This window comes from Daphnia pulex, chromosome 8 (assembly GCF_021134715.1).
Source record: "Daphnia pulex isolate KAP4 chromosome 8, ASM2113471v1".
Taxonomy (NCBI): Eukaryota; Metazoa; Arthropoda; class Branchiopoda; order Diplostraca; family Daphniidae; genus Daphnia; species Daphnia pulex.
In genome coordinates, this window is record NC_060024.1 from 5842980 (window position 1) to 5862194 (window position 19215).

Here is a 19215-nt window from a genome sequence, read left to right on the forward strand (position 1 = left end):
TCATGTGGAAATTATGAGTCCGTGTGTCTGGAACATCCGCTCTTCTTTGGAAATTAATGCAATCACGAATGAAAGGTGATAGTCTATTCTCTTTTTCCCAATTAATTATGAGCGCTGAATTATTGTTTTTTTTTTCTTCTGCAGAATGAACTTCTGGCAACGAGTTGCAGCATTGGCGAGGACGATATTCACGTAAGCGCTTTATTTAATTTGAAACTGAATTATTTATATAGTAACGATCATTTCTTGATTTATTTTTAACAGGTGGGTTATTGTGCCATCTGTTGTTCCTAAGGAGACTATCTGGTCTGCGAAAATGGTTCGTTTTCCAGGTATTAAAACTTAATTTTGTAAAAACTTTTTCCTTCAAAAGACAACACAAATTGATTTATTGTTAATTTATTAATTAATATCAAGTATTTTTTTTCGTATTGCGTGGAGTTGCTAGTTGGCGATGGATCGATGTCCGTTATCATGCCAAAGACGCCGTTGTTTTGCTTCCCCTAGGCCAGTTTCACCATCAGAATAATCCCACGGCCTCCTTCAATCTCGCTCCGACTTGGCCTTAAAAGTTTTTACCTTTTTCACTAGCTATTTTACAGAATATTTCTTAACAGTTTCTCCGACAGCTGAGAAGTTTCCTTCACCAAGATTTCTACCCGTCCAACTGAATCGACATGTCCAAGAAAGGACAACCTGCTCTTTGACTTGAATTGGGTCAGTATTAAGCCGCTGGAACGAAGTGCATGTACGAGCTCAACGGCGTTGAATTCGCAGTCCTAAAAAACGCCAATCAAATGAAGGACGAAGAATGGGCCAAATTGTGTCCCGTTCATTTACTCGTTTCTTGCCTCCCGGCCAAGAAATTCGATCCCAAGCGTCACCAACCCGCCCGCCGAGAAGTGGGCAAAAGACAATTTTCAGAAGGAGGTACGCGGGTACGTTCACGAGTATCTGTAAAATTGTTTATTATTTACAATGAAACTGAGTTTCTCCTTGTTTCGGTAGAGTATGAAGAGGCTTTTTTCAATTTTTTCCACGTCAAGAATTGCATCGAACGCAACAACGAGGAAACGCCACTCTTGTGGGCTGTGGAAAATGTCGCCAGCAACCACATAACCATTTCGAGGTTCGAAATTCTATACTGGAAAAACTACTGAGAGAGCTAATACATTTTCTTTCTTTTTTTTCAGATTTCTCCAGATGGAACCGATAACATTCGACATGAAGGATGCCCAAGGCTCGGCCCAACATCGTCTGGTGTTCGTATTAAAATAATCGTAAAAATAATTCCAAACGTAAAGCTTAAAGGAATTTAACAAATTTTGCTTTTATTAGGTGGACTAACATTCCGGAACAGAATTTCAATCCGCAATTGGACGAGCAAGTCATCAACAACGACCATTCGGTTCGTCCATTTCTAGTCTTCCGCTCAGCCGACAGCCATTTTTCATTAAATACCCTTGGATTCTTGAAGATATCGTGGTATAAACATATTTTGAAGGCTCCTCTCTTTTTAAAATAAAAAGTCTTACTGTACATTGCAATGCGATGCCCACAGGCTATAAATCAGCCCCTGCCAGCCAACTGGCAAGAGAAATACGACCGGATACTGTTTCTTTGCGATACCCGAAGCAAGACATAAACAGTTAAAGCTCTAGCCTATTTGGAGCATGTATATGACTTGATGGTCCAGCTGACTCAGAAAACGGCCAAGAAGAAGAGGAAATTTAGCAGCGATCTCCACCCGTGTTGGAGACTTCGGAAAGCCGTCGGCAGTGCTGACGAGGACAGCGACGGAATAAGTGACGAAACGGGCCACAGGCCACATCGCTGCTTGACGGATTACGCCACTTACGCCCGCTCGCTGAGTTTCCCCGAGCCGTTTCCGGAGTACGTGTTTCATTTGGAAGAAGCTGACCTGCAAGAACGATTAAGTAATCATAGTTTACCAGTGTCGTTGTGGATTCACATTTTTCAACCGAGTTTAAAGTTTGTCCTTGTCTTGGTCCAAAATAAGCCCGTGATTTTTATTGACTCTTCCGATCAGTATACGTTTTTGCGTTTCTCACCTTATTTTGTTTTTTAATCAATATTAATTTAAACTTAAATCGTGACTGTTCTCTGGAAATAGAATACAAGTTTTTGGCTAAAATTTTGAAATGTATTTTACAATTGTGAACGATTTATTTGGACGAATTTATAGTTAATAATCTGAATCGATTCCAATATCGATGTCACCATAGCCCCCTCCATAATCACCAAAGCCCCCTCCATAATCACCAAAGCCACCTCCATAGTCATCGTAGCCTCCACCATAATCACCATAGCCCCCACCGTAATCGCCGTAGCCGCCGTAGTATCCTCCGCCGTAGTCACCGTAACCATATGATCCGTATCCGCCATAATACGGATATCCGAAGATGCCTCCGAAGTAATAAGGATAATAACCACCTCTCACGTACGGTCGGCGGTAGTAAGGTCGGCGGTAAGACGAAAGGTAAGGAAGAAAAAATCTTCGACTTCGACTGGATAGCGCAGGGTTGGGTGGAACTGGAACCGGCGGCGACTGCAGCAATTCAGATTTAGCTTCTCCGATTAATTCAGACTTCTCCGTCGCATCTTTTCCCACATTTTTGAAAATAGAAATAATTTCCTGATGAGGTTCGGGTTGTCCTGGTTGATGAGCTATTTTCACGTCAAGTTTTGGATCCGTTTTTCTGCTCTGAGGTGAAACCAGTGGAGTGTCTTGATTGGTTTCCAAGTCTTCTGGATTCTGTTGGTCCTTTTCGGCCGACCGGCCTAACACGACAGCGCAAAAAAGTGCCACCATATACACACGAATTATCTGCAAATAAATAAAAAAATTTAAGTTGCTTTTAACATGTTTTTTTTTCTCTTGTCAATCTGTTTACTGGCATGCAGTGAAACTCACCATTTTTGAGGAACTGAGCGAAACGAACATTTAGAATGGTCTTTTTAACCACATATTTATACCTGGTTCAATTCGTCGTTTTTTCGTTGGGGAAAACCAGGTGGAAACGTTGAGCGTTTAGTACCATGGAAAATGGTCATAGGTATATATATTTTGAGCTCTAGAGAATAACATCAAGGGGGGTGGGAGCGACGGCCGACGGTAGTTGCAAGCACTTTCACATTTCACCAATTTTTTTTTAAGTTTTTTGAATTTTTCATTACAAGCTTGTTTGAAAGGATATTCGCTAATCGCTAAACTGACGAATCACTTACGATTACGGCGCTGGCTCTTCATGTTCTGATGTTGGTCGGGTGCCACCGGTCCACCAAGTGCAACAGCAATAACAAATTTAAACAGTAACAACCCAATCATACATTGCTGAAAAAGAAGTGATGATAATTGAAAACATTATTTTGACAAAATACTGAGCCCCGTGTATAGGCTACCGTGTCGAATAATTAGACTTGCCATTGGAGGAAGATTGAGAAATCCAAATCACTTTTCTTTTTCTTTCTTCTCTTCGAATCTTCGATGCTTAAAAAAGCTATTGGACATCGTCGTCTATGCGTCGCGCGGAAAAATCTAAACGTTGAAAACACTTTCACAAATTTACAATTGTATTTCATCTCTGGAGAATCAAGTCAATTTTAGATAAAGACAATAAAGATTGACATATTAATACCAATGGTGGCACTATATTTAGGCCTATAATGCAGCTATTCTAAAAGTCGTACTGCACATGTGTTAGGCGTGTCATATATGATGGCTATAGTCTTAATCTTGTCTCTCTCCAAGAACATATGACATGTAGGCCTATACGCATATTTAAATACAAAGAAGTTGGTTCCTAGGAAGAAACCACAATATCTCGACCAAAATAGATTGCCCCTATAGACCATTTTCAAAACAAAAGTCGCTGAACTCTAAAGGGAGGAGATACGTATAGGCTGCTTTTGAATTGTCAGGTCAGTCACAGATGGTCACAGGTTATTGCCGCGCCCAGCAATATGTATATGGAAAGAGCGGAAAGGAACTTTATGACTGCTAGCCCATCTGCTTCTCTGATGGTTGGCAACATCAGAGCAGGGCTGGACGCTCTTGAAATTTGACGTCAAATAATTTAGCTATTCATATTCGGCCTCGAAGTTTTCAATTTCTTTTGCATGTGGCTTAAATTAAAGTTTTGTTGAGTGGAAAGTGAAGTAAATGGATTCTAGTCATCATCCACATAATATGAAGGGAACGATTGCGACTCTGTGTTCACTTGTGCTCTTCGCGTGTCTATGTCAATATGCTACATTTAGTGAAGTGCCTCTTCGACAACAAATGACCGGTGAAGTAGTGGATCAAACGAAACAACAGCCGGAAGAATCAGAAGAGGTTTCAAACGGTTCTGAGGACTCCGAGTCTAGGCTAAAAATAATCCATAATGCTGAAATTGGGCTGGCAATGGTGGACGCACTATTCACCATCCAGGAACTGATTGAAGATCGTGTCTTACCTCAACCGAAGACAGAGGAAGACATTTTGGAAATCGTCAAGCGACTGTTGGAAAAGCTCATGCGTCCCAACGACGAAAGTCAGTACAAGAAAGTAGAGGATGTCATTTCCCGGGCCCTGTTCGATGTGGAGATGTCAGGCGGCCGGACAAACGGCGGTGATTCAGAGTTTCAAAAATTGATGTGGCTTGAACGGGCGCGACATTTAAACGGCGAGATTATTCTACTGATGGAAGGCTTGCTCGGCGAATCAGTGGCTGGCGCTGATTTAATGGATAATATCAAAGAAAATCTTAAAGTAAATGGCAGATAAATTTCCATATGTTTTATTTTTTTTCATTCATATTTTTTATTATGCTACATCTTTTTGGTCTGGGAGAGCTACTTTTGATACTTACATATATTTTTTTTCCTATACAGTGCAATGTCACACAGATTTCTGAAAAAATGAACCGATACGGCAATCTGATCAAGACCGGGCTGATGGCCTTCAATTACTTCGCCATACTTGGACAGATGCCAATCGTGTAAGATTATTTGCTATTCGAAATATTTGTGAAAAATTCCATAATCTAAACGTGTAGTGTAATTTTGATTCTATATTGACTTTAAACAGGGAAATGAATCGTAGGAAGGCAGCTTTCCAGCAACGCAATGGCAAAGTGGCGGCCCGGAATGCAGAGCTTTCCGAGGAGTGTTTCAAGTTTCACACGAAATCCAAAGCGAAACAACAAAATGGACCAAATAACCGAACAAGTGGGAAACGTTTCCTCGATCCACCCCGTTCTCATGCAAAACACCATGGATAGTTGCCTTCTATACCTATAGCGTCTACGACACAGCAGACGGATGACAAAGAATTCCCCCCTTTAATTTCAAACCCACCTAAACCCACAAAATCAAAATGTTTTGAAAAGCGCAATAAACAATTGATGCATCGTCTCCATGTCAATTCAAAATCGATTGAAAATATTTCTAGTTATAATGTATTTCGTTGCAAGGTTCAAAGCAGCACGGTTGCATATACACAGTATATACAGCATGCATCGTGACGTGATGTGCCGATGGCAAGGCAAGTTGCATGCGGTTGCATGATGGGAATTTATTAGCCTTGTACCGGCAACCAATAGGCCATATCGGACAGGTCAAAAGTTTTTATTAGCCAAGCGGTTTCCATTAGTTATAATAGACGCGGACGGACCTCCGTGTTATAGAGATTGCGAAAACTGGCTGCGTTTACTGACGAGGAATTTATTTAATACAACAGTCGAATTCACCGCAGGTAAACGCTGGGGCTCTAGGGCAACACAATAAACGGATGTGGCTTGACTCAATTTCGTCTTTTGGTGGAAGCGACCTTGGCCGTGCGAGGTTTGTGTTGGAAAAATTTCGCACACTTGTAAATAAATTCTAAGTCAACGGATATATTAATTTAACACCATAAATCTTTTTACATAAATCTATATCCCTTCCATCATCATAGTATAGTTTCAGATTACAATTATGTATTGTAATCAACCCTTATAATATTTTCATTTCTATTGTTACAGCGTTTCGCGTTGCTAATATTATATTATATACAGACCATTTGGTTATTACTTATTAGTGGTCGATACAATTAATTAAAATATCGTACTAATATTAACTAGTTTCAAAATAGTTAACTTTGTAAATGTAAAGTGAACACGAATGTTTACCACAGGGAAACAAGAATTCTGTGGTGTTGGTGTTCGGTTAAATAATTATTAAAGAAAAGATATGGCTCGTAAGAGGATCGAACTCATGACCTCCGCGTTATTAGCACGGCGCTCTAACCAACTGAGCTAACAAGCCGTGTGAAAGTTAGTATCACCAGTCAAATGATCCTTATCGTAATAGGCTATATTTAATATTGTACATATGTTCTTTTCATATATTCCACTATGATGTATATAGAACAAAAAAATATCTTAATAAAAACAGGACTAAGTAGCCTATTTACTCCTGATTTCCTCCCACTTCAGAAGTAGCCTAAATGTAAGCATCAGCATGAATCTGAGTTCATAATATTAATATTTGAAATGATTTACTTTTCCCCACAGGAAAATCTGAAAGATCTTGGCTCTTTGCCAACCAGTAGGAAGTTTTTTTTTCTTCGTCGCCGCTTCTTTCCCCTTCTAGCCCAAGCCTATGCAGCAAGCCCAAAAGTCTGGCTTCCTTGATTCGTTTGCCCCAGCCGGATAGAAGTACTACAAAAAGTAGTGCACGTAGCGAAGGGTGTTCTGCACGCATGGGAGTTTTCCTCTTTAACAATTGTTTTTTAAAGACTTTCTTGCTGCTGTCCCGAGAGGTCAAACACCACAAAAAAAACGAACAGCACTCGGGGCTCATGGCTTGCACTTGGTAGGCCTATAGTATAACAATGGCTTTTGTTGTATTTCTCGGTATTTCTCTTTGCGTGCTGAACTTTAATCTATATATAGTCTCACGTGACGTCTTGTGAGAGAAGAGCATAGGCTATATAGAGCCGCCTTTCTCAGGTCTATATATTGGAACGCCTACGACGGGGCCCTTTGGCTTTCCCTGTAATTCTTATGGGATAACAGCCGATACGGGGGTTGATTAACCTCGATTTTGATAGAATAAATCATAATAACAACGATTTATTTTTTCAGGGTTGTTTTTATATAATTCCCTTGGTTAGTTTTTAATATCCATATGTAATTTGAGCTAATTCAAAAATTAAGTTATTCTCAGCAATGGCAATTTTCCATAAGCCAACTAGCCCTACGATGAAAGGTAGAAATTTTATTGCCCTTGTTGGGGCAACAAGGGCTTCTACACAAAAATATATTTTGAGCCACTCTAATTTATTTTTCTGTTTACGCCTTTATATATAGTCGATAGAGGATAAAATTTTCTATTTCACTAGTATTTTTAAATATTTTTTTCATTATTCCAAAAGAAATTATCTGTAAAAGCTTTTCGAAAAATCTTGCATAAGAAAAGTCAAAAAGTGTTTTTACTTTTTATCTTCAGAACGGCTAGTCATATATTTTTGAAATTTCCAATATTAATGCGCATGATAATGATGCACACATGGTTAAAAGCTCAATTTTAAAAATTAAATACAGGGCTAAATAATTAGAAAAGAGCGACCTGCCCCCAGGCCTTTTAGCCCCAATCTCCCCTACCTACCGGCGAAGTGCTTTTAGCATGGCGTCTTATGGCGCTACGTGACTTTATTTTTTATTTTTTAATTAGCAACATTGTTGCTGTAATGTTAATATTTTTGGAGTCGGGGTCAAAACATAACGGATAACATGTGAAAAAAATGCCCCATCCCTTTATCAATATTTTCCTGCCCCCTGGAACTGGCGCCAATTCTTGTAACAGTTCCGCCGAGCGAAAGTTGTGACGTTTGCCGTGCATTCCTTTTGGCGCTTCTAAAAAAAGGACCCTGTTTTTTTAAATTATAAATAAATAGCCGCTAGACTTACGCCCTACTTGCTTTTACTAAAAGATGAAGAATGTGTTCATCTACATTTTAAGTACACTCACTTCCATTAAATATGGTATACAGGCATTGCGAAAAACAACGCACCTATTTTGGACACAGTGGTGTACAGCCTTTGTTGTTTGTTATCGAGAGGGAAAGGTTAGATTTTTTTCTTTGTAAGAAAGAAGAATTTTGGTTAAAGCCAAAATAGGTGCGTTGTTTTTCGCAATGCCTGTATACCATATTAATGGAAGTGAGTGTATTATAATTTGTTAGTTTGATAAAGTCTAGGGGTATAAAAAAAATAAAAAGGCAGAAACACCAAAATTTTCCCCGAATGATCAGTCTCTCTAGTGGTAGGCATAGCAACTTGTTCAGAGACGGGAAATTTTGGGGTTTCTGTCTTTTTAGTTTATCAATTTCTTTTTCATTATATTTCAACAAATTTCTGAATAATGGATAAAAAACAAAATTTGTCCAAGGCCCTCCCCTAAGGTCTGAAGTTAGCTAAAGAATGAACCAATCCCCACCCACGCAGCGTCTAGACAAATCAGTTTTAGCTGAACTGGCACGCCCCTTTTTTCCTGCAGTCCCTGTTCAGTCCTACAGTTCTACAACTAGTGTGTTGTTTTTCACATTTCGTGTTGAGCTTTCGTCAACAACAGAACTATACTATTTCATTGTTTCATTTCATCGATGCTACAAATTTTTTGAGCAAATAACTTAAGAATTAACTGGTTTATTTTTCGGTGTTAAGTAAATTTAATGGGAAGTAAGTACTTGCTTTCCCGTACAGTTTGTTACAATTAACAGATTGTACGTGCGAGCAAACTGATAACTTCCGGTTAAGTTCATTTAATTTTCAAATCATAGAACAACCAATAAAAACCAAATTATAAAAATTAAATTAAAATTAAGACAAACCAACTAAACAATTTGACTAAAATTTTTATTGCAAAAAGGCAAATTTGAACATGTAAGAAAAGTATAACCGAAAACAATTCAACAGGCAATAATTCATAAAAATTTACATGCAATGCATTTATTACAAGATGGCGTCTTTGGAGGCTGACGTCACATGTGACCTCCATTTCTCCTATTTTTCACAACATAAAATACCCCCCCCCCGTAAAAAACTTAAGTTACGGTCGCTCTGCAAGCCAGTGCGACCACCTTTTGAAATGCGCGCTTGCGCGTGGGGTAAAGCAGATGCGCCACTTCATGGATGTGGTTGCCGGCGCCCCCTGTCATATCTGACAGCAGCCATGAATGTGGTGTTGCCATACCGATAAGTTATTTCCATGTCTGTTCTAAACACATCGCGACTTAATTGTTTTGCTAAATTGGGACTATTGCTAATTGACAGCAAATGCATTGCGGTTCGTCCAACAGAGTTGTGAATATTGAAATTCGCGTACACGTACGCGAGAGAATCAATAGCCCTCTCTGATGAATTTAGAACCTTGTAATGCAAAGCTGTGTTACCTTGGGCGTCTTGCGCGTCGGCGTCAGCTCCCAGAGCTGTTAATGATGCGATGGCGCGGATTGCGCTAGCTTGTGCCGCCACAATCAATGGGGTCTCCATACGATTGTTCCGGCAATTTACACTCGGGCCCGGCGACACCTTCGCTAGTTCCTTGTAATTGTTTTGCCTGGCCCAACGATGGAGCACTCCATCACCGTTCAACGGTTCACAATTGGTACGCACTTCGTTTACTCTGAGGGAATCACTCATGGTGCAGCACAGGGATTAGTTAACTGGGGACAACTTTAGCGAACACAAAACTCGATGAAGTCTTGGTGCACACTGACAAAGTCTGTCGAGAACTATCGAACAGCTTTTTGTTAATTGTTTAATTAGTTTGCTGAGGAGGAAGAAATGTGATATCAATTTAGAAATGTTTTGTTCAAGTGGGTGCAGTATATTGCTGTTTTTCCGATTTGTATATTTTATTTTCCTTGGGTGGCTACTCTGTCAGCACATTATTTTGTCTTCGTATGCGTTCTTGCACCCCCACAGCGAAATGGGTTAGGATTTCTTGCAGCCCTCCTTTTCTTGATTTATACTTCACACAGATGGTTAGGATGACAACTGAAACTACTGTAATTAATGATGCTTTGATTTTTGCTGCCCAATTGCTGAAACTCCAGAAACGCGATTCCTCTTTTTCGTTGACTAAAATTGCTGACAAGCTTCTTGTATTGGATTCGTGAATTTTATTTACGATTTCGTTGACAGCATTAATTTGTTCGTATTCCGGTCCCTCGAAAATATCGTGGGAATTTAACAAATATTGAGCTTCGTTATCTTCTAGCTCTGTAAACTTTGATGTAAGTTTGAGCGTAGAGAGATGAGCCGTTGGTTGTATTGCACTCCATTTATTGTCTTTCCAAATATATAGTTTTCCATTTAAATTGATGAAACTATTTGCCCAAAAACACTCTTCAAAGGGGTGTAGCTAAGAAAAACCATCTTTTCCTATAGTATAGTTTTTAAATTTAGGCTCTGGTCCGCACTTTGTTTTTTCCATTCCGACCGAAATATTTTCAAGTTTGCACTGTTGCACTAAAAAGTAATCACCGTACATTTTAAGTCGTTGACACATCGGTAGGCTATTTGCACGCGCTGCTAATAATCCGTTTTGCTCCGCGAGCAGCATTAAAGTATATCTGCGCACTTGTAGATTACCGCAATATATCTTTTTTATTTCTTTTTCTAATACGTTTTCACTGACTATGGCTTGATGTTCCATGTATTGATGATGCTGCAGTAGGAGTGGTTGGCCGTTCCGGCCGTTCATCTTCCGTTTAATAGGAATATTGGTGCGACCAAATATCCATTTTTTATTTTTTTCTTGATTGCAATCGCTCAATGAAGGCTGTAGGCCTACTCCCGCTGTGAGGCAACCTTCGCGGCTGTCAACCATACCAGTAATTTCTAACGTCTCGCTGTTCCAGCGAAAATTATTTTTCTGTCTTCATTGCGACGACTTTACATGAAAATAAGTTGGTTTTGGCTTGTCCGTCGGGATGCTTTCTTTTGTTTTGGGGAGAACGGTAGCGAGAATCGTTGATAGCGCATATAACGCCGCTGGCGCTATACAGTTAGCATGTACTAATCCAAGTTCTTTATTATTTATAGCAATTTCGTTACCGATTAAAAAGAAATCGTGTGGTTTTTTTACCATCACACGGCGCATTTTCCATATTGATATCCAGACAAATTTTGGTTTCCACATTGTAAATGTGGGTCCAATTTTGTGCTGTTATATGGAGGTATGCGGCGTCGAGATTTTTTATTTTACGTAGTGGTCGTTTGCAAATATTTTCTATATTTTCGTGATAAAAAAATTCTAACTGAGCTGTGTTATCTACTAATTTAAATGAACTTGTGTCAACTCTTGTGACTAAACCTTTCCCATTTTTAAGTTCTTTCAATTGGCATTGGTTCGATACGTTCACCTTTGATGCATCCCACACGATGATTGAATTGTGATGTTGCACAAAAGACACATCTGAGTTATTTGTTAGAATGCCATATGGGGAACTAATAGGACAATTTAATCAATCTTTTCTTAACGTTATTCTCTGTAGTAGGCAGTTAATTATACCGTATTCTTTTGTCTGCATCCAAGCTCCTTCATCCACTGGTGAAGCTGTAAATGCAAAAGAATCTTGCGCCCCTTCCATCCCGTTCTCGAAACATCTGTAGTACTGTACCATTTCCAAACATTCTTTTTCAGCCATGGGCCTAGAAGAAGTCGTAAATGTCGTATCATATCCTCCGAAAAAGAAACCTTCTATTTTCTTTGTTTTTATCCGCGTTCTACAGACAAACCCATCCCAATGCGCGTGTGGCTCTTCTTTAATAAAAAATGTATACTTCTTTATAACGGGTGTTTCAGTTATCGATTCCTGGCAATATGACGGAAGCTCCGCGTCCAGCTAGCCGATTGCCTTGGGAGTTTTGCAGTCGCAAATAGTAATATTTACTCCTGTCACCGTGGCAATCGCGAGTGTTGACAGCCGTCCCAGCGCGAGTTTACTGTCCATCCAAAACATTTCTATTTATTAATTACTATATCTTTGTGGGGCTTTATTTTTTTTTTCTTAAATTATATCTTTGTTGGACTACGTTATGTTGTGGGGTAACTTGCGCTTTGGACTTTGTCACTCTGTCGGGTGCTACAGTGTTAGTAGCCTGAGGGCTTGTTCGGCCTTGGAATTTTTTATGCGATCGGCATGTACTACCACTAGCCTCTTGCCGTCATCCGATATTATTTTGTAGCTGACATTACTTTTCTTTTCCACCACTGTATACGGTAACCGTGTAAATTCTGGCACACCGTGACGTGTATACGGTCCTTCCCAGCGCATGTTAAATTTTTCGGGCAAGATGGCCAACTGCTTAAATAAAATTCTTTCGCCTATTTTAAAATCTACTCGTTTTGCTGTTTTATCATAATAGAATTTCTGCTTCTCCTTGGCTTCAATTAATCTTTCTTTTGCTATCTTAATCGCGTCGTACCATTGCTGTGAGAAAAGCATATTAACGTCAGTTAAATTCCGGTTTCGCGCGGGCGGCATTAAATCGTCTTGGTTCTCGCGCTTTTCTTCCATACATTAAATAAAAAGGGCTTTATCCCGTGCTTGAATGGACTGTGGTATTATAAACAAAAGCTGCTACATCTAAAAAGTCTGTCCATGTATGGGGATTGTCTTTAACATAACAAGAAGTTATATCGGCAAGCGTTCTATTTGCACGTTCGACCATACCGTCGCACCGAGGGCGATAGGCCGACGTTCGAATGGCTTCTACGCCACACTGCTTGTATAAACAATCAATGAATTTTGACAAAAAATTTTGGCCTTGATCGGTCAGTACCATTTCTGGCACACCGTGACGCGCTATAATATTTTTATAAAAAGCTTTAGCTATCGATTCTGCTTTACTATCTGGCATTGATGCAACTGTTATATATCTAGTTAAATATTTGCCCATTACTAAAATGTACGTATGATTTTCTGGTCCTGATGGGGTCAATGGGCCTGCAATGTCCATAGCCATAAACTGCCATACGTGATCTGGGGGTTGTATTGGATTCAAAGGAGATTTGTTGTCTCCGCCGACTTTTCGTTTTGCACACAATTCACATTTACGTATATAATCTCTAATTTCTTTTACCATAAACGGCCATTTAAAACGTCTCTGAATTCTCGCTGTAGTCTTTTTTACGTTTAGATGCCTCGCGAATGGGCTATCATGAAATCTGATCAATATTTTCTCTCTTGATGATTCTGGTACTAATATTTTCCCGTCGGCAGTGCCAATTAAGTCATTCTTAAATTCTTTTATTTTTTCATCGTCGTCGATGTCGTTTTCATATTCGTTTTATTCGTTTCTGCTACGTTCGTTCTCGAATTTATTTCCGTCTCCCACAGCTAGTAAATATTCTTCCATAAACTGGTTGCGTCGCTGCTGTTCTTTTACATATTACTCTTTCGCTTTTTTACAAAATCTATCTTTTCCTTGTTCCTGTAAAAACATTTCAGTAGTCAAAGCTTTTATACTTTGTGTCTGGCCAGACGTTGTGACTACCTCCTTCGACTCTGGTATTCTGCTTAACCCGTCGGCATTTTCGTTAGCTACACCCGGCCTAAAAACTGTTTGGAAATCAAACTCGTTGGCAAACAAAGCCCATCTAATCACTTTTCTCGACATATTCTCTGTTATTTTTGGAAAACCTTTTAATGCTTCATGATCGGTTTCTACCGTAAATTTTGTACCGTACAAATAATGATAAAATGTCTTCAACGCGTGATATATTGCATATGCTTCTTTATCCGTCGTGTGCCACTTTTCTTGCGTTTCGTATAATTGCTGTGACGCGTATGCTACGGCATATTCTACTTTTTCTCCGTTCACTATTTTTCGTTGCGCTAGAACTTTTCCTACGGCAAATCCGATGCGTAAGTTTTAAAAAATTGAAACGTACTTTCCTCTTCGGGGCCCCATCTACATTCTTCTTTCTGTCTCGTTAAAATCGTAAGCGCTCTCGCTTTATTCGCGTAATCCCATATAAACTTTCTATAATATCCTGATAATCCTAAAAAACATTTCACGTGATTCTTATTCTGTGGCGTTGGATAATTTCTAATTGCTTCCGTTAACTTTGGATCTGGCCTCAAGCCATCTTCTGATATAATATGTCCTAAATACTTTACTGCTTTTTGCAAAAATGAACATTTCGATGATTTAATTTTTAATCCACCCTCCCTTAACAGATTTAGTACGCATTGAATATGTTTCATATGATCTTCAATTATTCGAGAATAAATAATTACGTCGTCCAAGTAATATAGTGCACACTTATGAATAACTGGTTGTAATAGATTGGGGCCATTCCATGGTATTTCAATTTTTTTTGTCGCGGTACCTCACCGATTTTGATGAAAAAAATACTGTGTGTTGTAAGTCATAGTTACATAATACTGTCAAATTTTCAAATTTTTTGGATCAGCGGTTGAGCGTGAATTGTTGTTCCAAATTTACGGTTTTTTCGGGAATCGTAGTGCGGAATTTTATCTAAAACGTTAATAAAACGTCGGTGGATTAAGCAATTGAGATTGGACAAAAACCAAAAAAAAAAGAGAAAAAAAAGTGAATTTGTTTGGTTTTTGCCTGAGTCTGATTAATCATTAGCACTGTTACGCAATCTTCATTCAAAGAAAAAAACCTTAATGACTAATATCTCCATTCTCGAACGGCGAAGCTGGTCGCGACTTACGCCATTTTATAGCCCGTCTTCAGTTTTACTCATCCTGTAACAATTTACCTCCTTCCAACCTTCGTGTTTTAGTTATGAATTATTTAAATTTGTTCATTTTCCCTATCTTTTAAAACAGGCGCCATCGCACCTTACACTTCTCCCAGAGGGGGGCGCGCGCATCGTTTACAGCTTCCCTAGGTACATCGTACCGCCATCGAATCATTTTCAGCCGTTCTTGGAAGGCTGATGACCCGGTACAAAGACAGCTGGAATTCGAACACTGGTAGGTGAATGAAAAAACGTACCCCCCCCCCCCAGCCACACACGTCCGCCTTAGTGTCCATCGTTTTTAGACTTGCCCTGACTTCCCACACTGTCTCGTTTATTAGTGTGGTGTGTGCTTCCAATTCGCGAACAATGGCTGACTATTCTGTCGACAACCGGTCGACTCACCTGCTGACTGTCTCCAACTCGTCGGTGGTTGATACTCCGAATAACCAGTTTAAGAACTTGCCGCCTCCGTCAATAATTCCCTTCTTATGCCTAGTCTTTTTTAGTGACGATTTAAAAACATCATAATTGGTTTCCACAATTTTATTCCGGGCCAAAGCGTCGACGGTGCGAGATTTGATCACCCTGGCCAACATAGCCCATGATTTCGAGTTGTCTGCCTTCCCTTGGGGTTCAGATTCCAGCATCATAGGTAGTCTAATTTTTGCGATCAGCCATTGATTGATTTATCAGGTTGCTTGAACGTTAAATCTAACGTCGGCCGACCGACTGGAAAATTAACCCCCTGGTTTAACAGTTTGATTTATTTGGCTACATCTATCCATCTATATAGTCATACGCAACAACCCGCTCACTATGAGAAGCGAATGACAGGTGGCGCTGGTTGACATTCGGCCGATTCCCATGCTTTCTACTGTTGCCAACGTTAGTAAACATACCAACAACGCAGCTTTCGAAAGCGTGAAGCGTTCCTTGCGGATCCTCCGTGGGTAGCGGCGTTCGCGCGTTAGCTCCCGCCAGGTCTCGTTCACGAGAGTTGCTTGTTGCGCCACGGCGTGGATGCTTCCTGTCGTCTCTCGTCCTAGGGCTTGTAGCTGTCCGTTCATTCCTTCCAAATCGCGTCCGGTGGCCACTCCAAATATCCACTGTAGCACTGTTCCTCCAGCATCAACCAGGCCTCGTTTTCTCCGTTTTTCCGGTCCAACCAGTGCCTCTCGTAGCGTCCGATAGCGTCCGCTCACCACTTCCAGAAGTTCCAGTCCTTCCATTGCTCGGTCTTTCACCCTGGTGCGTAGATGCTCGCTTTTTGCCTCCGTTACATTTGTCCTCACTCGCCATTACCGTAAACCAGTGACGCAGTGCGGTGATCGCGGATTCGATGGATCCGAGAGAGACATCTGTCACCCCCACAAACTCCGAGTCACTGAAAAATATTTCCCCTTGAAACTTGAAGACAACTCCGTCCTTCACAAACGACCCGCGTTGCATTCCCTAGCTCGGCTGTACCCCCATGAGGGGTCCGAGTAGGCCCAGCAACAGAAGAAGAGCCCCAACTGCTGATGCTTCACCCGAGGGTCCCAACCGGTCCGGGGCCCTCCGCGTCCACGTAGATCGCCGCAGTTTGGCCCCCTCCATCTCCGGGTGACTACTTGTCCCAGCCTCCTCCTGTTGTACTTGGTCAGCCGAAGTCTCCACTGCACGTTCTTTGGGTCGCCCAGCCTCCACTTGTAAAGCCGCTCCGACGTGCCCGCTGCTTTTCTCAAGGGGCCTGGGCACAGTCCTTCCCCTCACTCCTGTCATCTCCTTCTTCGGTACATTTTCAGTCACCGTCCATTCTCCGTTCCATACAAATATCTTGATCCTTACGACGTGTGCAAAGTAACTTGGCTTCTTCACTTCATAGTTGACCGCCGATGCGCGACGAACCACTACATAGGGCCCTAACCGACGATGCAGCAGTTTTCCAGACCGCCCAACCTTTCGTAAAGGTTTGTACATGAGGACCTCTTTTCCAGGGATGAATTCTAGGGCCGCCCTGTGCTTTGCGTCGTAGATCTTCTTTTGTCGTTCTTATACCTGCTCCAAACGCGTTCTTACCTCCTCTCTTACCATCTCCAAATTTCGGGCCACTGTAAGTGGGTAATTAGATCCGATTGAAGGTCTTGCCCCAATAGCCACATCCAGTGGCAACCTCGCCACTCTCCACGCTCTGGCGTTCAGCGCTTGTCGAATGGGTTTGGCGTCCCCTGTCTCGATGGTGTGTTCTGCCACCGTGCACTTTCCTAGTTTGTCTTCCTTTCGCGCAAAGCGGTCGTCGTATTCCAAGAGAGCTTGCAAAATTTTCTTCCGCTAACTCGAACTCAGCCCTTCGAAGATTTTCTTGTCGAAGTCTTGACTGCTATCTTCTTCCTCTGCCATTACTCCTGCAATCATTGCTTCCGGTGAGTCCTCATCCGCTATCGCCCCGATGGGCATCTCGCCGATGAATATTTCAGCTAGTGCGCCAATCTTCAGTCTTGTTCCAAGTTTTTCCAATAGATCCTCACAAGTGCCTCTCCCTCCACTCTGGTCTCTCCGTCCAAAATCACAAATTGAGCAGCTCCTCCTAGAATGATTTCTTTCCCGTCCACTGAAACTAGGCGATTCGCACTCCGTGGTCTCACTGTAAGCTTAAGTTCTTCCACTAGCTTTGGGGAACACACGGATACCGCTGCCCCCGTGTCGATCACGGCCGGGATACGCCTTCATCCACACAAGACATCTTGACCACCAACTGTTTAAAGTCAATTTTCAGTACTGGCCATACCTTCTCCTCGGTGTTCCTGTTCTCTGTCCCGACCAGACCAATCAGTTGTTGACCAGCACTGCTCTGTCGCTGCTGGGTTGGGGGGTCGTTCTCCAGGGCAGAACCGTTGAATGTGCCCGGCTTCGCCGCAGCCATAGCACACGAACTGGCCATCCGGGGTCCGCCGAAGTCCATCTGCTGCTGCCGATTGGACCTCGGGCAATCCCTCATGACATGACCTTCCGTCCCTTACTTGCCGTACACCGGCCTCCTGTCTTCGGTCCGTTCACCCCTGGTTTCACTACCACAACAGTGAACCAAGGTCTTGCACGTGGTCTGAAGCCCGCTGCTCACCGTGCGCTGACAACAACTACCCCGTTTTGCGGACAAAAGGCTCGCGCTTTTTCCACTCAACGTGCGTTTTCCCAAAGCGACCCCAGGTCTTGCCCGCAGCCAAAAAAGCTCGCTGCTCACTGTGCGCTTATAACCAACTCTTCCACGCTCGCCTACCTGCAGTATACACGCGTACTGAGATCTTACTAGTAGTGTTCGATCTTTCCACCCCTAAGTAGCTCGTCACCGATGGTTTCTGACCTCCGAAAGCTTAACCGCTGGCTAGTCACACCACTCAATAAGCAACTCGTCCATATGAAAAAAAGGGTGAAAGTTCGCACTTACCAGCACCGCAACGCTCCCATGTAACGTTCAATCGTGTATTCTACTAACTACTGCACTAGCGCGAGAGCGATACAAGGGTAGCTACATGGTTATATAGGTGTTGGGCGTTGGCGGATGCTGACGCCACACTACCAGTTGGCCTACATGTCAATAGGATCGTATAGCGAGAGCAATGACCAATGCGTGATCAATGATCAACGCGACAATACTTTCCAGTGTGCCAAAGTTGAAATCAGCGTTACCCAAACGAAAATTCAACGTTAAAACCCTCAAGGGATTGTCTATAATACGTAGATCGGTAAATATTCAATTACCCAATAGGATTTCAAAAGTTATTTGTGTTTGAAAATCTACTTTAATCATTTTTTGTAGACATTTTCGTGTTACGATTTCAAGATTTTCACAGTGTGCCACGGTCTAAATCCGCGTTACCCAAACAAAAATTCAAGGTTAAAACCTTCAACGGAGTGTCCTTAATACACAGACTGGCAAATATTCAATTACCCAATAGGATTTCAAAAGTTATTCATATTGTAAAATTTTTTTTCATCATTTTTTGGAGAAATTTTCGTGTTACGATTTCAATACTTTCGGAGCGTGCCACGGTTGAAATCCACGTTACCGAAACAAAAATTTAACTTTAAAACCTTCAGTAGAGTGTCCATAATACGTAGAGGGAAAAATATTCCATTACCAAGTAGGAATTTTAAAAGTTATTCATGTTTGAAAATTTACTTTCCTCATTTTTTGTTGACATTTTCTTGTTACGATTTCAAGATTTTCTTAGGGTGCCACGGTTGAAATCCGCGTTACCCAAACGAAAATTCAACTTTTAAACGTTCAAGGGAGTTCCGATAATACGTAGAGGGGCAAATATTCCATTACCCGATAGTATTTCAAAAGTTATTCATGGTTGAAAATCAATTTTTATAATTTTTTGTTGACATTTTCGTGTTACGATTTCAATACTTTCCATTGTGCAAAAGTCGAAATACGCGTTACCCAAACGAAAATTC

General features: G+C 41.2%; 2 protein-coding genes and 1 non-coding gene across 3 annotated transcripts; 1 reads left to right on the forward strand and 2 right to left on the reverse strand.

Annotated features, from left to right (window-relative positions):
- Positions 1–2206: 2206 nt before the first annotated feature.
- Positions 2207–2975, reverse strand: LOC124200575 (protein FAM98B-like). The gene is made up of 2 exons (XM_046596843.1): positions 2936–2975; positions 2207–2848 (listed from the first exon to the last, which is right to left on the reverse strand). Exons 1-2 carry the CDS (start codon positions 2963–2965, stop codon positions 2207–2209), a joined length of 672 nt encoding a protein of 223 aa, XP_046452799.1. The 5' UTR covers positions 2966–2975.
- A 1210-nt stretch (positions 2976–4185) lies between these two features.
- On the forward strand, positions 4186–5418 carry LOC124199433. Its single transcript, XM_046595245.1, has 3 exons — positions 4186–4774; positions 4897–5003; positions 5093–5418. The coding sequence occupies exons 1-3, from the start codon at positions 4211–4213 to the stop codon at positions 5283–5285; spliced, it is 864 nt and encodes a 287-aa protein (XP_046451201.1). The 5' UTR covers positions 4186–4210; the 3' UTR covers positions 5286–5418.
- Positions 5419–6235: 817 nt separating this feature from the next.
- Trnai-aau lies at positions 6236–6309 on the reverse strand. Its single transcript has one exon. It is a non-coding gene; the product is annotated as a tRNA-Ile (tRNA).
- Positions 6310–19215: the final 12906 nt, after the last annotated feature.